General features: G+C 41.5%; 2 protein-coding genes across 9 annotated transcripts in view; one reads left to right on the top strand and one right to left on the bottom strand.

Moving 5' to 3' along the window:
• Positions 1-5748, top strand: part of LOC101471849 (phosphatidylinositol-binding clathrin assembly protein) — a 29893-nt gene extending 24145 nt beyond the window's left edge. For all 5 annotated transcript variants that reach the window (XM_012918881.5, XM_076889330.1, XM_012918883.5 and 2 more), the window contains one exon: positions 545-5748. In XM_012918881.5, coding sequence (XP_012774335.1) covers positions 545-559 — 15 coding nt within the window. In that variant the 3' untranslated portion in view covers positions 560-5748. The remainder of the gene's footprint in view (positions 1-544) is intronic.
• A 53-nt stretch (positions 5749-5801) lies between these two features.
• Positions 5802-15205, bottom strand: rbm14a (RNA binding motif protein 14a). Of its 4 annotated transcripts, XM_004550306.5 has the most exons (9): positions 15056-15205; positions 14203-14382; positions 12027-12211; positions 11595-11777; positions 11399-11511; positions 10923-11204; positions 10584-10813; positions 10020-10430; positions 5802-6757 (listed from the first exon to the last, which is right to left on the bottom strand). In XM_004550306.5, the coding sequence occupies exons 2-9, from the start codon at positions 14361-14363 to the stop codon at positions 6754-6756; spliced, it is 1569 nt and encodes a 522-aa protein (XP_004550363.1). In that variant the 5' UTR covers positions 14364-14382; positions 15056-15205; the 3' UTR covers positions 5802-6753. The 4 variants fall into 4 exon arrangements, with proteins under 4 accessions (XP_004550363.1, XP_004550360.1, XP_004550362.1 ...); XM_004550303.6 differs by lacking the exon at positions 5802-6757 and having other exon boundaries at positions 8965-10430; XM_004550305.6 differs by lacking the exon at positions 5802-6757 and having other exon boundaries at positions 8965-10430; positions 11399-11508; positions 15056-15204.
• Between the last annotated feature and the right edge of the window lie 167 nt (positions 15206-15372).

Raw genomic sequence — 15372 nt, 5'->3', positions numbered from 1 at the left:
GGAGCTATTTAAATGATTTGAGCACATTAACGGGCTGCATTGCACATCTTAAACCGATGTGTACCAGCACAGAAACAACACGGGCAGAATATTGCTTTGGTACAAACACTGAATCTGTGCCTCTTCAAGTCCTCGGGAATAACAGAGGCCACTCGTTCATAGCTGTTTCTCTAGGGGTGATTAGCAATGTTCAAGTAGTGGCTCCATCAAGAATCTCAATGATGAGTCATGTTGTCAGGTAATTTAAAAATTGACCAGGAAGTGTGAAGAAGAAAAAAATAAGTTCACTGCGAGCAATCATCAGCTGCAAAGGTTACAAGACTCACAGGAGCACAAACAATCAAGTATATTTTGACCAATTATTCAAAACATAACAGAGTAATATAATTGTTTACTGAACAATCACCGCTCCGAGGTGCTGTTTTCTTGGCACTGCGGCAGCTAATACGCTTGTCAATAGATGCCTGAACACTTGATGAGCTGTTTTGTTGAACTAAATTACTCTTGCATGTCTCTCACCCCCCCACCACCCCGTCCTCTGCAGATGCACTTCATGTAGGGGATGATGTTGTAACCATGGCAGCAAAGCTGGGAGAGAGAAGGCGAGAGGAAAGAGACAGAGAGAAAGAGTCGGCAGCGAACGCAAATCCAGAACCAAAATCCAGCGCAGGGGAAAGAAAGAAGAGGGCAGAGAGGAAGAAAAAGGGGAGGGGAGAGGACGAAGGAGAGAGGAGGACCAGAGGATGGATAGAAGATGAAACGCTGATGTCAGTTTCCATGTCACCTGACCCTCTAATCTCCTCTCCTCTCTCCATGTGGCTACTGATCTCTCTGTCTTTGAATCTATAGTGCTGGGGCACCAGAGGCTCTGCATTAGTCCCATTCATCCTCTGCTTGATTTGCCAGTTCAAATGGCAATTACGACCTGTGATGACACTATGAGGACTGACAGCTCGTTGGAAGTGCAGAAGCTCTTTTGCCATTTCCCCCCCGCCCCTCACCCCATCATACTGATAATTTCCTGTATAAAGGCTTACCCGCATCTCTCTCCATCTCTCAGCTGAATCAAACTTGGAGGACACGCGTCTCTTTCTCTGATTGGATCGTTTGCTGGCACTTTACTCTATGTGACCTTTGCCAAGGGTGTATTTCTGTGTAGGTGATTTTTAGCATCTTGTTCCGATTGGTTCCCGGTAACGTGTCATCCATCCGTCACCTGATGTCAGAAGTTATTGATTTGAATGCGTGCGTGTGTGTTCGTGTGTCTGCGCGTGCGTGCGTGCGTTCCTTTTTCTACATTTCAGCGTGCTGCATCCACGTATCCATTTGAGTCTTTTTATGAGCTCCATTTGTTCTTAATTGCCAATTTCACAGAGAGAATCGGGCGTAAAACAATTGGCACGCTTGTGTGATTGTGGATGGACGTGGAGCTGTGTAGGGTGTGCTACAGCGTGTGTTTCTCTTTTGGTACCTGATGTCATTAATGTGTTGCCAGGTACCAACATGTTACTGCACTGGAATTAACTGATGAAAGCACTGAGCCAGACCCAGGCATCACATTTGGATGTAAACAAACCTCCGCTACTTGGGGACGTGATGTACACACTGTGTTTCGTTTCGTTTTTTGGGGGGTTTTGCCCTCTTCTACAGGCGTGCAATATCATGCAATCTCATTATACACCCATTTGTAGCCCGGTTAGAAGCCTTTTTCTGCTGTAGTGTCAGAGTTCCTGTATGTCCACATGAGATTTCTGTACAAAATACTGTTGATTTTTTTTTTCTCGTTTTCTAAGCTGTTCTGATAACAACTGAACTGCTCTAAAAGTTGTGAAAAATGCACTGAGAGCCACACAGGAGGTGAGTTGACATTAGGTGAATTTCAATCTAGCAATCAGTAATGGTCGAACTCCCAGCTGTATGATATCCTCCCTGTCCTGAGCATTTGTCCTGTCCAAAATTAATCTCCTGTCAAGTCCTTATCACCCCCACCCTACCCACCCCAAAAGATAATAAAATTTAAAAAAAAAAATGGATGAGGGTAGAAGTCTCACCTCCACTGGGAGGATTTAAAGAGAGCCACTGAGAAGCGAGTTATTAATGTAGAGTGGAACGTTTATGGACAGGACAGCTAAAGGTCAGTCTGGAGCATCAAGTGAACGACAGCAGTGGAAAGCAGCTGAGCGTAATGTCTGTCGATCGCGGCCCGAGCAAAGCCCGCAGCGACGGCGCGCAGATTAATTCGGACAGCCAGAGACAGGGAGGCTCTAATGAGACATTAAATGTTAATGTGGATTTTCTAGGAGATCCAAGGTCGAGTTAGACTCACAGTCAGATGATATATATAAAAATATATATAGCACAAACCTTCAAAGAGGGGACAATGCTCTGCTGCACAAAAACCTAAAATCATTGCTGGGATGTACAGTCGAAAGGGGCAATAATCAATTGGGTATGAAGTCGTTTTTTTTATTGGTTGTGTCCGTTCTATGTACATGTACTGTATGTGTGTTTGTGTGCACATGCCTTCCCATAGAGATAAACAGGGTCATGTTCCTCGGTTAGAGGTTACACATCTCTATCGAGCTGGTAGCTTGTACTAACTTAGCAATGAGTGTTTTTGTGACCGTGTCTGTACAACATCACATCATTTTAAGGTGGCTCTAGGTTCACTCATCTGCTGCAAAACGCAAAAAACGGGGGGGGGAAAGAAACCCCCGAGTCATCAGATGTGGAATCAGTCAAAGTGAGTCTGAAGCTGGAAGTGCACATGCTGGTGATTTCTAACAAAAAAAAAAGAAAAAGAATCGCAACTGTAACTGCTGGCTATGTAAAAACCAGTCTCACCGCAGCTACAACTTTACTACCAGCAGAGAGAGATTTGTGCTAGGAATCACCGGGCAGGCAGATGTTCTCTTTGAGGTTTCACTTTTGAATGAACATAAATGTAAGAGGTCAGCTGAGATTTGGGTATTTCCTTCGGGAAAATGTCGCGCCATTACTCCTTGTTGCAGTTATTTGTCGTTCTCCGTCAGATGAATGAGCTTTTCATTGTGCACTTCACTCCCACCAACAGAGCTCGATCCATCCTGGGCCAACCTCTGACTGTTACTGTGTCCTCTGTATATAGGTAATGCTGTTCATGTGTTTTTAGACGTGCTCTCTCTCTCTGTAAAGTGATCGAAGCCCCATTGGATGACGTACTGTACGTGGGACAATTTATTGCTGTATCTGTGTTTGAATGGTTGTACTTTGAAGGTGTCATCATCCAGCGATGGGCGGGGTGGGTTAGGGTTGATGTTTGTGATGTTTGTGTCCATCTGGAGGAGTAAGGGTGGGGTCGGGAGGGCTGGGGTTTATGGGGGTAAACTATCACAACTGGTCTATACCAAGAGTGTCTTCATCAAGGAAGTGGACAGGACAGGGTCTGTCCTCTTCAAAACAGGAACATTTTTTGCACCAAAGTCATCATCAAAGCGCAGCTTCTTCTTATTCAAAGTCACTACGGATGGATGATATCAGAACTCAAAGGAATTTTTTCGTTCTTTTACTTTTAGAGACAAAGAAACTGTCTTTTTTTTGCATGATTAAGTGTCGTCTTTTTATTGGCTTGTGTGCCCGGTAAAAGCATGACCATTGTGTGAACTCTCACTTACCGGTGTGTTTGGAAAACGTTAAGGAAATTTCTCCATGAGATTTTTTACTTACCTCTTGACATGAACACTCATTGACATTCATAAATCAACTGTTTTACAATGTAGGGGTCCGTAACTGTTTGAAGGCTGCCTCGCATGCAGAAATGCAACTTGCAAGTAACCCATCAAACTTCAAACACAGTTACCATATCTGCATCTCTGTAAAACATCATGGATGTCAATGTCGATTATCACCTAGCTAGCTAGACATTGCAGTCTTGTAAAATCGCTCTTTATTAAAGCGTTGCTATTTTCAATAAGTGTGTTTGAATGCTTGCTCCTTTTTCATACTATGCCAGCAGCATCATGAGAGGTCGTGATTGAAAGTCCAAGTACTGTAATACGTGTTTGGTCTGGTCCACATCGTGTGGTGTTCTTTATGTGTTTGCCCAGTCTCGTCCTGTCTGTTGTCATAAACTAGACTTATCAGTTCTTAGTCATACCCTAAAGCACAGACCGGTTTCCTCTTAAGCCAGTCTTAAGTCCATGAGATGCTTCAAGTGTGTTTTGAACAATTTTGGAAAACTAGGACCAGAAATGTACAGATGTGGGGGTTGGGATTTGAGATCAATGGCATCATTTTCAGCCCAACTGTGTTAGTGCAGATGGGTAAATTAAGAATCTGTAGCATTACCCACATCTCTTGGTCATGTCTTTTTTTCCCCTTCTAAGAATAGTTCATTAATATTATATTCTTCCTCACATTCCCTCTACCTCGCTATGGTAGATTAAGGGACACAGCATGAAGCCTTTGAGCCAAACTAATTGTAGTATTTTATCTGTGGTGGGACTTTCTAAAGCCCAATGAAATAAGATTTGAAAGGCAAAGCTTTAGGAGAAAATTATTTGCCGTCACATCTTACCTTTCCATACAATACAATAAAAAGAACCTCCACTTTCAGTGTACACATTTACCTACACTAATGGTGCACAATGGATGTAGAAGGTTAACACAATGTTTCAAAAGTGGATGCTTATATTAAACATGGGTTTCATAAAAATGGAGTGGCCAAGTCCCCCCACCTCTCTTAGATTGGAGTAGTCACACAGACAATATCCATGCAATAATTGCAAGAAAATTCTTTTTTTTTTTTTTTCTGAAACTGGAATGTTTATTGAACCTTCTGACAATTTTTTAAAAATCAATTTGCATTTGAGTTGGTATAATTTCTACTATGTCCATAATTTCTGTCCAATTTATTGCGCCATTTCATTCAGCTTTTTCAGGAAAAAAAACAAAACACACGGATTCAGAAGTCACAAAAACCCATGTATCAAATAGGCATTATAGGGTTAATCTGGTCACCGCAGGAACAGCCAAATTGCTGTTCAAACCATCTGTTTGGAAAGGACAGCCAATCAGAATAAGACAGCTTTAAAAGGAAATGAGCTAAAAAGGTTTGTTTTAGACCCAGGATGGACAGAGGCTTGAACTGAACTGCGAATTGTGCTAAGCTACCCTAGAAAAGAATGAATATACAGAAATGAAAAATAAACACTATAGGTCACCTCTAAAGAGTATGTTTAACAATGCCCAGAATGGAAAAGTCCCCAATTAAATTATTTACTGACTGCACACTCAACAGGAAACAAGTGTTTGTATTCATTAGTGAAGCTACTTCATAAACTAATCTGGCTGATGGAGGCATTTATTACCAGAGTAGAAACTGCTGCATATCCATACCATTATTCCAATGAATGGTGCATGATGTCTCTGCAGTTTCACCTTCACTGTTCCACCTTTGCCCATTTACGTACACAGGCCTACTCCTCATGTTACCTCAGTATATTAGTGTATACTGCTTTCACTACACCCATGCAGTACTGTAGTGTCCATTTGTAAACTTAATTGCTGTTGAGGGCATGAAACTCAGTGAGTATCCATGAAAAGGTCTTGTTTGCAGGTGGAAGTCCGATACCTTCAACTACTTCTTTTGTATATTAAAAACGACTCAATTATCAGGTTTGGATTGTTATCAGAGTATTGGTTTTTATTTGAAAAAGCATAGATTGATGTTTTTGGAAAAAAACTGAATAAAATGTCATCTGATGCTGAGCCCTGAAAGTTTAAATGGCAAAACCCACCAAGCTTTCTGCATCTTCAAATATTCACACAGAGATTGTTTCATTCAGTTGAAATTCATTTTATTGATAATTAAACATTTGAAAGAACATAGGACAAAATGTAATTTAAAACAACATGGTCGCATCCGTGTTCATCGTCATTCATACAAGTTGAATGCGGCATCAAAAATCGTTTTCAGATGGGGGGAGTCGAGCGTTGAACCAGCAACCGATCCTGAGCCAGGTTATTCAACTCTGAAGTGGAGGCCCTACCACTGTGCTCTTACGCAAGGCACTTAACCCCCGAAGAGGCCGCAGGGGCGCTTTTAGAAAAACTAAGACAACCCATCGATCTAAATGTCCCCGACTCTGGCTGTGGTGCTCTTCGGTGATAGGCTGAAACAGGACGTACTTACAACAACATGCCTGCTGCAGAGTGTGTTCAGATTTAGACTAAAGGGGGCACAGATGTCCTTAAAAACTTGTGTGAGAGTGGTCACATTAGGAGCAGGAATGTATGAGCAGAGAAAACTTGAGGGGAGGAGGGAGGGGAAATGTAAGGATTTGAACAGGAAAATAAAAATAAAAAATAAATAAAAATCTCCCATTTAAAAAAAAGAAGAAAAAAAAAAGAAAAGAAAAGAAAAAAAACCCCCAAAACCCCAAACAAACATTAATAAGAAGAGAAAAAAGATGGGTGAGTTGTTTCAAAAAATAAAAAAAATTCCAAAATCCGGACAAATCTGAATCCCTGAAGGCAAGTGAGATGTAAGAAGTATGGACACAGGAGCATCTGTACGGCGTGTGTGTGCTGGTGAGTGTGTAGGCGTGTTTCGGGGAGGGGTCTGAGTGTGTGGTCTGAGTGTTTACCTTAGTGGGGAGACCCCCCATCGTCCACAGCAGTTTCAGGCCTAACGCTGCTTTTTTCCCCCATTCCACGCTACAGCTGCGTGTGCCGTACGTCCAGGGCAAGGGCTCAGTTTGGCTCCCTCCCACTCTAGCTGCAATAATCAGCAAGAGGAAGAAGGTGGCTGGAGCAGCAGCAACAACAAGGCAAGCAACTAACAGTTCACATGGAGAAGGTGGAATAATGTGGAAATGTAGAGAGGCTATGTGTCACTGAAAAATAATCGCAGCACTATCAGTTCACGTGCTGAATGAGAAGTAATGCGAGTAGCTAATGTGTGGTACAATCACATCGGAGCAACTATTGAGAGTCATGAAATGCAAGAAGAATCAGGTGTGCATTAGTATTATTTGCACTGCATCGCACGTGTTGTCTGTTATAAATTATATGAACTAACCCAGTTATAAGGTGAAAGTTGTCTAGGTGTGATTTGGATGCTGAGAAAGCCTGTGTGTGCTTCTGGTGAGATCAGAAGAGAAAAGGAAAGGTCTTCGTGCCTTCTCACTTCTGCCCGGGAAAAATCAGTGGCCTCTACAAAATCCAAAACGACTTTCGCATCACCATCAGCACTGAGAACATCACCTGAAGTCTGCTCAGCTTAAAACCCTTCGATACACACACACACACACACAGTTGCTTTCTCTTTTTACTTCACTCGCCAATGCCACTACAACTCACCATCACTCACTACATGCTACAGCACAACTGTAATCCCTCCCTGCCATACAAACGGCTGCCTCTTTTTACGAGTCTGGTACAACTGAACTGTCCAACTACACCAGGTCTCCAACTGTTTAGAAAGAAATACAATCACTATGTTTTTATTAACAGTCAATATTCCTACCAAATGTTGGTTGGCATCTTTTTAAATATTTACATTTGTACCAAATTGTAGATTTTCTTTCCGTCTAAATCACAACTATCCATGAGACCAAAGGTATGACAGAAGCTGATGAGACTTCCAAAAAAAGGAAACTAATGGAAGATGTCAAAAAATAAAAATAAAAAAATAAAGAGGAAAGAAAAATTAAAAGTTGAATTTTAATTGCTCAAATTCTATTAGCTCCATTGGCCATGCATCGCTTGCTGACATTCCTCCTGGCTCTTATAAATTCACATATATACAAAACCAACAAAAAAAACCCCCAAAACTATTGAACAACTGAATGTTGCTTATAATCAGAGAAAGATGTGGATGCATTGAACACAAAACAAGAACTAAGTGTGAATAACTACTAAATTACGTGAAGACTGTTCTGACATTTAAAGGCAAAACCGACCTTTAAAGCAAAAACTGACAGGACATATTCAGTTCCTGAGGTTGGAACATATTTTTGTTTGCACAGACCTCAAGATTTACAGAAAGCCAAGAGGGGAAGAAAAGTAAGGTAAATTATAATCATCTACCTCAACTGAAATCATGCACTCTTGTGGGTCTACTCTGCTTTAATCGATACTGCCCAAAATAGCAAAACTATGAAACATCAAGCAGGTTATTCACACACTGCTTATATCCATCAAAAACCAGTCCAACTCTTGTATGTTAGGAGGATGGTCTAGAAATTTACTTCAAAGTCACTCCTCTCACCCTGCAAATGAGTAAGCTCAGGAAATGTTTTCATGTGAACAGCCCCCATTCTTTTATTTTTTTAAGACTACACCGTCAGCTAAAACCCCTTTCAGACACAGCAATCTCACTAGGTCTACCTAGTAAGACTTACATATTTCTTTTAATATGGTGCATGTCTGGATGCATGCTGTCACATGTGCGTCAAAAACAATAATCAAGTGTATGTGTTTGCTTTATTCAGTCCAGAAGACAGGATGATGTCTCTGAGCTTGTGTGGGAGAAGCTGCTCAGTCAGCAGCCCACACACTCAAAAGCAGAGAAACCCTGCTGGTACTGACGATGAAGGAGAGAACAAATGTTCTCAAGTGAAACTACATCTACAGAGTGATGCTTACAATGCCCAATGACACCAGTGAGATAGGTCTTTTGGATATATTGAAAGCTGTTTGTGTGCCTGAACGAAGCCGTGAGAAGAATTCATGTATAATCCAAGTGCTGTCAATCTACAAGACTGATGTTTTCTATCCCATGTCTGAAAGGGGCTTAAGTGAAACCAGCCTGATACATTATTTGAGATGCCATCTGGTCAATTTAACAACACAATTTCAATCTGTACGGGATCAAATTTCCTCAGTAAATGAAACAATCAATTTGATTAACCACTCAAACTTCCTTTTACCTCATCTCTGCTTTCCATCTTCAAACACCATATTACATGTAGAGGTTGTGCGTCTGATCAAAACAGGTTTATTGTTACGAAAGCATCGCTACAAATGACTTCAGACTAAGCCTCGTTACATACTCTACAAAAGCCACAACAAATATGCAAGCACAACTGTTTGTACTTTGTTATTGTTGGAGATGTGCTGAGTCAACTTTGTGTTCTTCATAGCAGACTGCAGTTTGAGGTGCTGTCTAACTGAACAACATTATACAAAGAGATGTTTCTTCAACACCCTGACAGATATACAAAAGGGGACAAAATTATAGAAACAATTAGTATAAAGCAATACAGCTCAACAGCACATTAAATTGCAGCCAACCCAAAGTTGGCCGTCATGAATGAACATCATGGGCCTGTAGAGAAATTAGTGTTTTATAAAAACAATAACAAAGCCATACAGTCCCAGTTGGACAGGATATGTTTCCATGGATAAAACCGGTTTATAATTTACTTATCTGTACTTTGTATTTTTGTCTGCAATATACGATGAGTTGCCAGACTGCACATTTCATGCAGCAACAATCTTTTATGTAGAGTACATAAAATGGCTTCGCCTGACACCGAACAGAAAGCTCTTCTGAAGTGACAAAAACCCACCTTCTGAGTCCAACCTTGTTTGAGGCAAAATTTAAGCTTTAACATTCAACAAGGAACCAGCTGTGCCTCTATATCACATCTAACAGGAACTATTAATGCTTAACAGCACTCCAGTATCAGCTGCCTCCCTCATCTCCACTACTCCAGAGACCTTGCTAGCTCATAATCATCCACTTAACTGAGTAATCATCCATTGAGAGACTAGTTGGTCAAGATGGAGAAACAGGGGAGAATCACAACCTTGCCCACTCTCTTGTTTTTCGCCTTTAAACTGTCCCTTATGTATGCTCGCTGACGTACACACACACAAACACATGCACGCGCACACACACAATCACACATCTGCCATGTGTAAAGGAGCGTGTGGGAGGGGGGTGGGACTATCGATAAGGGGGTTCTGGCGTGTGGTAAGGGTAATCGTGGCGCGGGGGCATGGGTTGCCCGTGTGCGGGTGTCTGCTCATACGGTGTGGAGGTGGAGTAGCTTCCCGCTCCGTAAGCTCCCGATGAATCATATGCTCCCGGTGCCCCGTAGCCTCCAGATGTGTCATAGCCCGCTGAGGCGTCGTAGCTTCCAGACGAGGCATCGTAGCTCCCGGATGAAGCGTCGTAGCTCCCCGATGAGGCGTCATAACTTCCCGAAGTGTCGTACGTTCCTGGTGCTGCATAGGAATCCGATGCGGCATATGTCGGGAGTGCTGTATATGTCCCTGGTGGTGCAGGGGTTGTGGTGGAAGCAGGTGCCTGTGTGGTTGCCGGTGGAGGCGGAGGTGGTGGTGGAGGATTGGTGTAGGCATACTGGAGGTACTGGTACTGTTGCTGGTACTGTTGATACTGTTGGTACTGATGCATTTGTTGGTAGTATTCTGTATATGACCTTGAGTCAAAATTAGAGTTGAAGAAAAGGTAAGAAATAAGCAGGAAAAAAAAGGCACACAAATCTCAATAATATGACCATGTTATATTATCATAAACTGGTTTAAGCTTAATTTTCTTCTATCACTATCTGCTCTTTAAATGTTATGTGTACCTCGCAACAGGATCCGCTCCTTCAGGAGTTGTGGTGGTGGTGGCAGCGACGGGGTCTTCAGGTGCTCCAGGTGGTGTTGGAAGCAGGGCACGTCGTTTGGGGCGTATCTGAGCAAATGAACCCGGAACAGGGTCAGGGAGGAGAGGAGCTCGATTTCCTCGTATTGGGCTGCGGTCCCGCTCATTATCTGAAGGTGCTGCCTTTCTCCCTGCCTGCTGCTCTGCCAGAACCTTGAGTCATTAAAAAAAAAAACACACAACACAGATAAGATGACCGTTTCTGAAACACAATAATAGACACACAAGCACACAAGACATTTTTACTCCAAAGTTAACAGACCTTCTGTCCCTCCTGAAAGAACTTGGCTCTCGCTGCTTCGAAAAGTGTTGTTGGATCTGGTACAGTCTGGGGCTCCACCTCTTCCTCAACTGCGGCCGCTGCAGAATTGTGATTTGCCAGCTCATGAAACACCTGGTCAGCTACAGATCCATACACTTGGCTGGCAAGAGCTCCATATATGACTCCATCTGCACCTTTAGAACTGGTGATCCCTTTCAGAGCAGCGTAGGTGGGGTCAAAGGATGTGGTGTTGTAGAAAGAGTTATGGACACTTTGTTGAACCTGCAACAAAAGAAAATTCTTAAATCTAGTCCGTCTAAACTCTATGGTGCAATATAGGGAGTTCAAATTAAAGTTCATAAAAGGCTTGACTGACAATAAAGTTTCCTAAAAAGTTGTGATATTCATTACTTTGAAAAACAAAGAGCAGAAGGCTTTCAAATGGCAGTGGACATCCTGGTGGAGAATATACTTACTTGTATGGGTAATCCAGCTGCAGCAGCTGCAGCTGCAGCAAGCACAGCTGCTTGACTCTGATGATGCTCTAGTGACGGAGGCGGTCGTGGAAGAAGACCCTCTCTGCCACCTGCTGAAAACATGATTACAACATAAGCTGCATTTCATTTCTTGGAAAACAAATTGCCCTTTCATCATCACCTGCTGTTACAGCACCTGTGGGGTTAGCTGAATTTCCAGCTGTCATAATCTGGTTTATCAGAGGTTGGGCTTTGGACAGCTCTACAGCCAACTGACGCCCCTTGAACATGGTCCCATTGAGTGCCTCAATAGCCGCCAAGGCTTCCTCCTTCCTCTCCATATGCACGAATGCATAGCCGACATTTGAGCATAACCTTGCTGTAGTTTACAGGAAAGAGAAAGGTCAACATTAGTCTGAGGCTGATTTTTACAATGAAATGTGTGCATCCCATATTTTATGTCACATCAACTTGAAAGATTGGACCACGATGCAAACCAGAAAAGTCACTTGCTCAGAGTTTAAAGTCCCCAAATCTGTTCTTATTCAAACCAGCTCAAGTTAATTAAATCCTGATGCAAATTTCTCTCACACACAATCTTTACAGATTACAAGGCTTTATACGTTACCTTTGACTTTATCACAGTCTAAAACTCTTCCGAAGGTTGAGAACAGCCCATGCAAGTCATCTGCTGAACATGTAGCGCTGAGGTTCCCCACAAACACTTTAGTGGAGTTGGGTGGGCGTGCTCGTGACTCTTCGACTACCAGGGGTCTGCCTCGGTACTCTTTGCCATCAAGATGTCGTATCGCCCTGTTAACGTAAGAACAGCTAAATCATAAACACATTCAAAACCACAGATGAGACTATCAGTAATAACATTTAACTGCAATATACGGTCACTGCCTACTTCCCTAAGCACACCTATTCAAAGGCTCATTAATGCAAATATCCAATCAGCTAGTCACATGGCAACAACTCAAGGCATTTACATATGTAGTCTTGGTGAAAACTACCTGCTGAGGTTCAAACTGAACATCAGAATGAGTAAGAACGGCAATTTCACTTTGAATATGGAACACCAACTTCCTGCTATCCAAGACCAGGAAACTGGTGCTACAATTTGCACAGGCTCGCCAAAATTGGACAATAGAAGACTGGACAACAACTGCCTGGTCTCATGATTAAGTCAACATTCATATGGTAAATATTTATTCTGAATGTGACCATCAGTTCACTGTACTTAAATGTCCTTCAGTCACTAGATCTTGACCCAAAATAGCACCTTTGGGATGTGCTGGAAGAGCAGACTCACATTATAGGTGTGCAGGCAGGACAAATCTGCAATGACCAGATGATTTCACATCAATATGAACCAAAATCTTTGATGAGACCCTGTTGAATCTATGCCATGAAGAATTAATGGAGTTCTTTATGGAAGAGATCAAATACCAGCATAACAAATACTGCTGCAGCCTTTCCTTGTTTTACTAACTGCACTTTAATAGGAAGTAAACAGCTACTGTAATTAGTCAGACCACAACAGTGTTTGGTGAGAGAATGGTCCTGTTCCTGTTTTCTTTTTAGTATCTTAGTTTTTCAGATACTGCAGCCTGTTGCTTCTTTCATACCTTTATAAACTTTGTTACTTTTATTGTTTGACCTAGGTCTTCCAATTTCTAATAATAATGAAAGAGACAATTCTTGTATCTGAACTGTTTGTCTCCACTCAGACATTTTTTTAAGGTGTCTGCAAACTGTAAACTATTGCATGTGTTTTAGGCTTCTACTGTATTAGACTAGTATTAAGCAGGAAAGTGAAGCTAAGCAAATGGTCAAATTAAGCTTCTATGCATGGATCTTGGGATTGATAATTAGTCATTACTTTTATAATTAGTCATTACTTTTAAACAGTCAAAGCACTGGAAAGGTCAAATATGTATATACTTGTTACTTTTAACCTTTAATTTATATTGTATAACTCATTGATATGATTGTTGTACTGTAACAAATATGTAGCTCCCAGAGTGGACTCATTTCTGTGAGTTGTTTTAACACTATAACAAAAACATCATTTATTTACAATGCAGATAGTGCTTACCAACTGTATCGTTTAAGAGGTTCAGAATATGTACTACAATAACAAAAAATCAAACTGAAAGAGAATGACATGTCATGTAGACTAAATCTGACTAAACTCTCAAACATTAAAACTAAAGACATTTCAACTTGTTTCAATTTATTTAACTAAAGTCTAGTTTATGACATGTTTTTTTTTTTTTTTTTTTTTAAACGTTTAGTTTTACTTAAGTATAACAACCTTGATGATAAAATAAATGAACGTTTCTGGTTTTGGAATAGATAGATTCTATCTATCATATGATGTTCCTAACTCACAATAGGATTTTGAAGGCCACTGTGCACATTAGTGCAACTGGTCAGAACAAAGTTAAGTAAAGAGACACAGAGCAATGCATGGCAGATGTCTGTGCAATACTCTATTTAAGAGTCTGCTGATAAGCCATAATTATTTTGGGGGTTAGCTTTACTTTACTACACATACTGAACATCACTAATACAAATGTTGCATTTCTGACGCATGTTTAAAAACGACAAAGCTGGACTACTTTAAATGACTAAATACAATGAACTCAGTCTGCTCTTATACTTTGAGAAAAGAATGTATGTTTTCATGTAAACTACATGACTCCTTTTGACATGATTTCCGAGATGTACAACAACATTTAGGAAAGCAAAACACTAATTATATCTAATAACAGTGATGGCCAGTGTAACAATTATACCTGTCTGCAGCCCCCTCTCCCTTCAGGGTAACGAAAGCATACTGTCTCAGCAACGAGCAGGTGTTGATCTCTCCATATGGACCAAAGAGCTTGTTCAGTTCTTCGTGCGTAGCATCTATAGGAAGGTTCCCTACAAACAACTTCACGTTCTCACCGCTCATCTCTGTAAAAACCAGGCATCTGCAAGAGAACAAACATGACGCGGGGAACATACGGTCATTTGTGATTTGAGCAACGGTAACAGGCTAGCTAGACGATTAGTAGATCTCAACAGGAAATTTGCTGTCTTGAAAAAATCTCGAAAGGCCTATCAAAGCTGATTGATCCCCCCCCCCCCACACACACACCACACACACACACACACACACAATCTGGCGTTATTACCAGGCGGGGTTTTTTTTTATAGCTATTTGCGTATTCGCCGGATTGCCACTTGGCAGTCGCCGCAGCGACGCCAGGAGGTATTATTAGCTAAGCTAATAAAACCGTTAAGTTGGGCGGCGAAAATGCCTCCAGATTAAAGTGTGTAAAATGCCTAGGTTAGCCGCAGAATGGCAAAAGACGAAAAATAGCTACATGTAACTGTTTATATAGCTTACTATAAGCACCGTTACACGACCAGCAGCACGCTAAAACTCCAGACACTCCTGGCCATCTTGTTGAGCATTAGCTAATGTTAGCTACGCCAGCTAACGCTAACGTAGAGGGTTTTATCTGAGTGGTAGCAAACGTCTACCAAAGCTAAAGCCAGGTCTCTGTTACCAGTTATCGTAAAAAAATAACTAAGCCCGTCTAGTTTTCATATTTGAACAAAAATTTTGAATTATGCCAGCAAAGTACACAGAAGCCTTACCCAACGCGGTCCTGGAGCTGTCGTATTTAAACCTCACATCCGTATCCGGTTTCCTGAGGCAGGGTTGCACACATGGAGGGCGCAGTTTCACCAAGACGGTCACTTTACTGGCAAGCCACTATTTTACTTGCATATCTTCGCGCTAATGTGCTAAAGTAGACTGTAGCACTAACAAAATGGATGAACGGAGGCTATGGGTTCTGTAACTACAGGACTTTAAACCAATTAACCCCTGTTTAACTGCTCTTCTAAAACGACTTGTTACTATTATCTGTACTAAAAAGTAATACAAAGATAAGACATAACTCAAGTCTTAT

Source organism: Maylandia zebra, linkage group LG10 (genome assembly GCF_041146795.1).
Source record: "Maylandia zebra isolate NMK-2024a linkage group LG10, Mzebra_GT3a, whole genome shotgun sequence".
NCBI classification, from domain to species: Eukaryota; Metazoa; Chordata; class Actinopteri; order Cichliformes; family Cichlidae; genus Maylandia; species Maylandia zebra.
The sequence above is the reverse complement of the archived record's forward strand: the minus strand, read 5'-3'. Positions and strand labels throughout refer to the sequence as shown.

Excerpts from the sequence above, each read along its gene's own strand:
- rbm14a (XM_004550303.6), bottom strand. The coding sequence starts at position 14,363 with ATGAGCGGTGAGAACGTGAAGTTGTTTGTAGGGAACCTTCCTATAGAT. Across the intron at positions 12,212-14,202 it reads GGAGAGGGGGCTGCAGACAG|GGCGATACGACATCTTGATG; the intron begins GTATAATTGTTA and ends TTACGTTAACAG. Across the intron at positions 11,512-11,594 it reads AAATTCAGCTAACCCCACAG|CAGGTGGCAGAGAGGGTCTT; the intron begins GTGCTGTAACAG and ends TCATGTTTTCAG.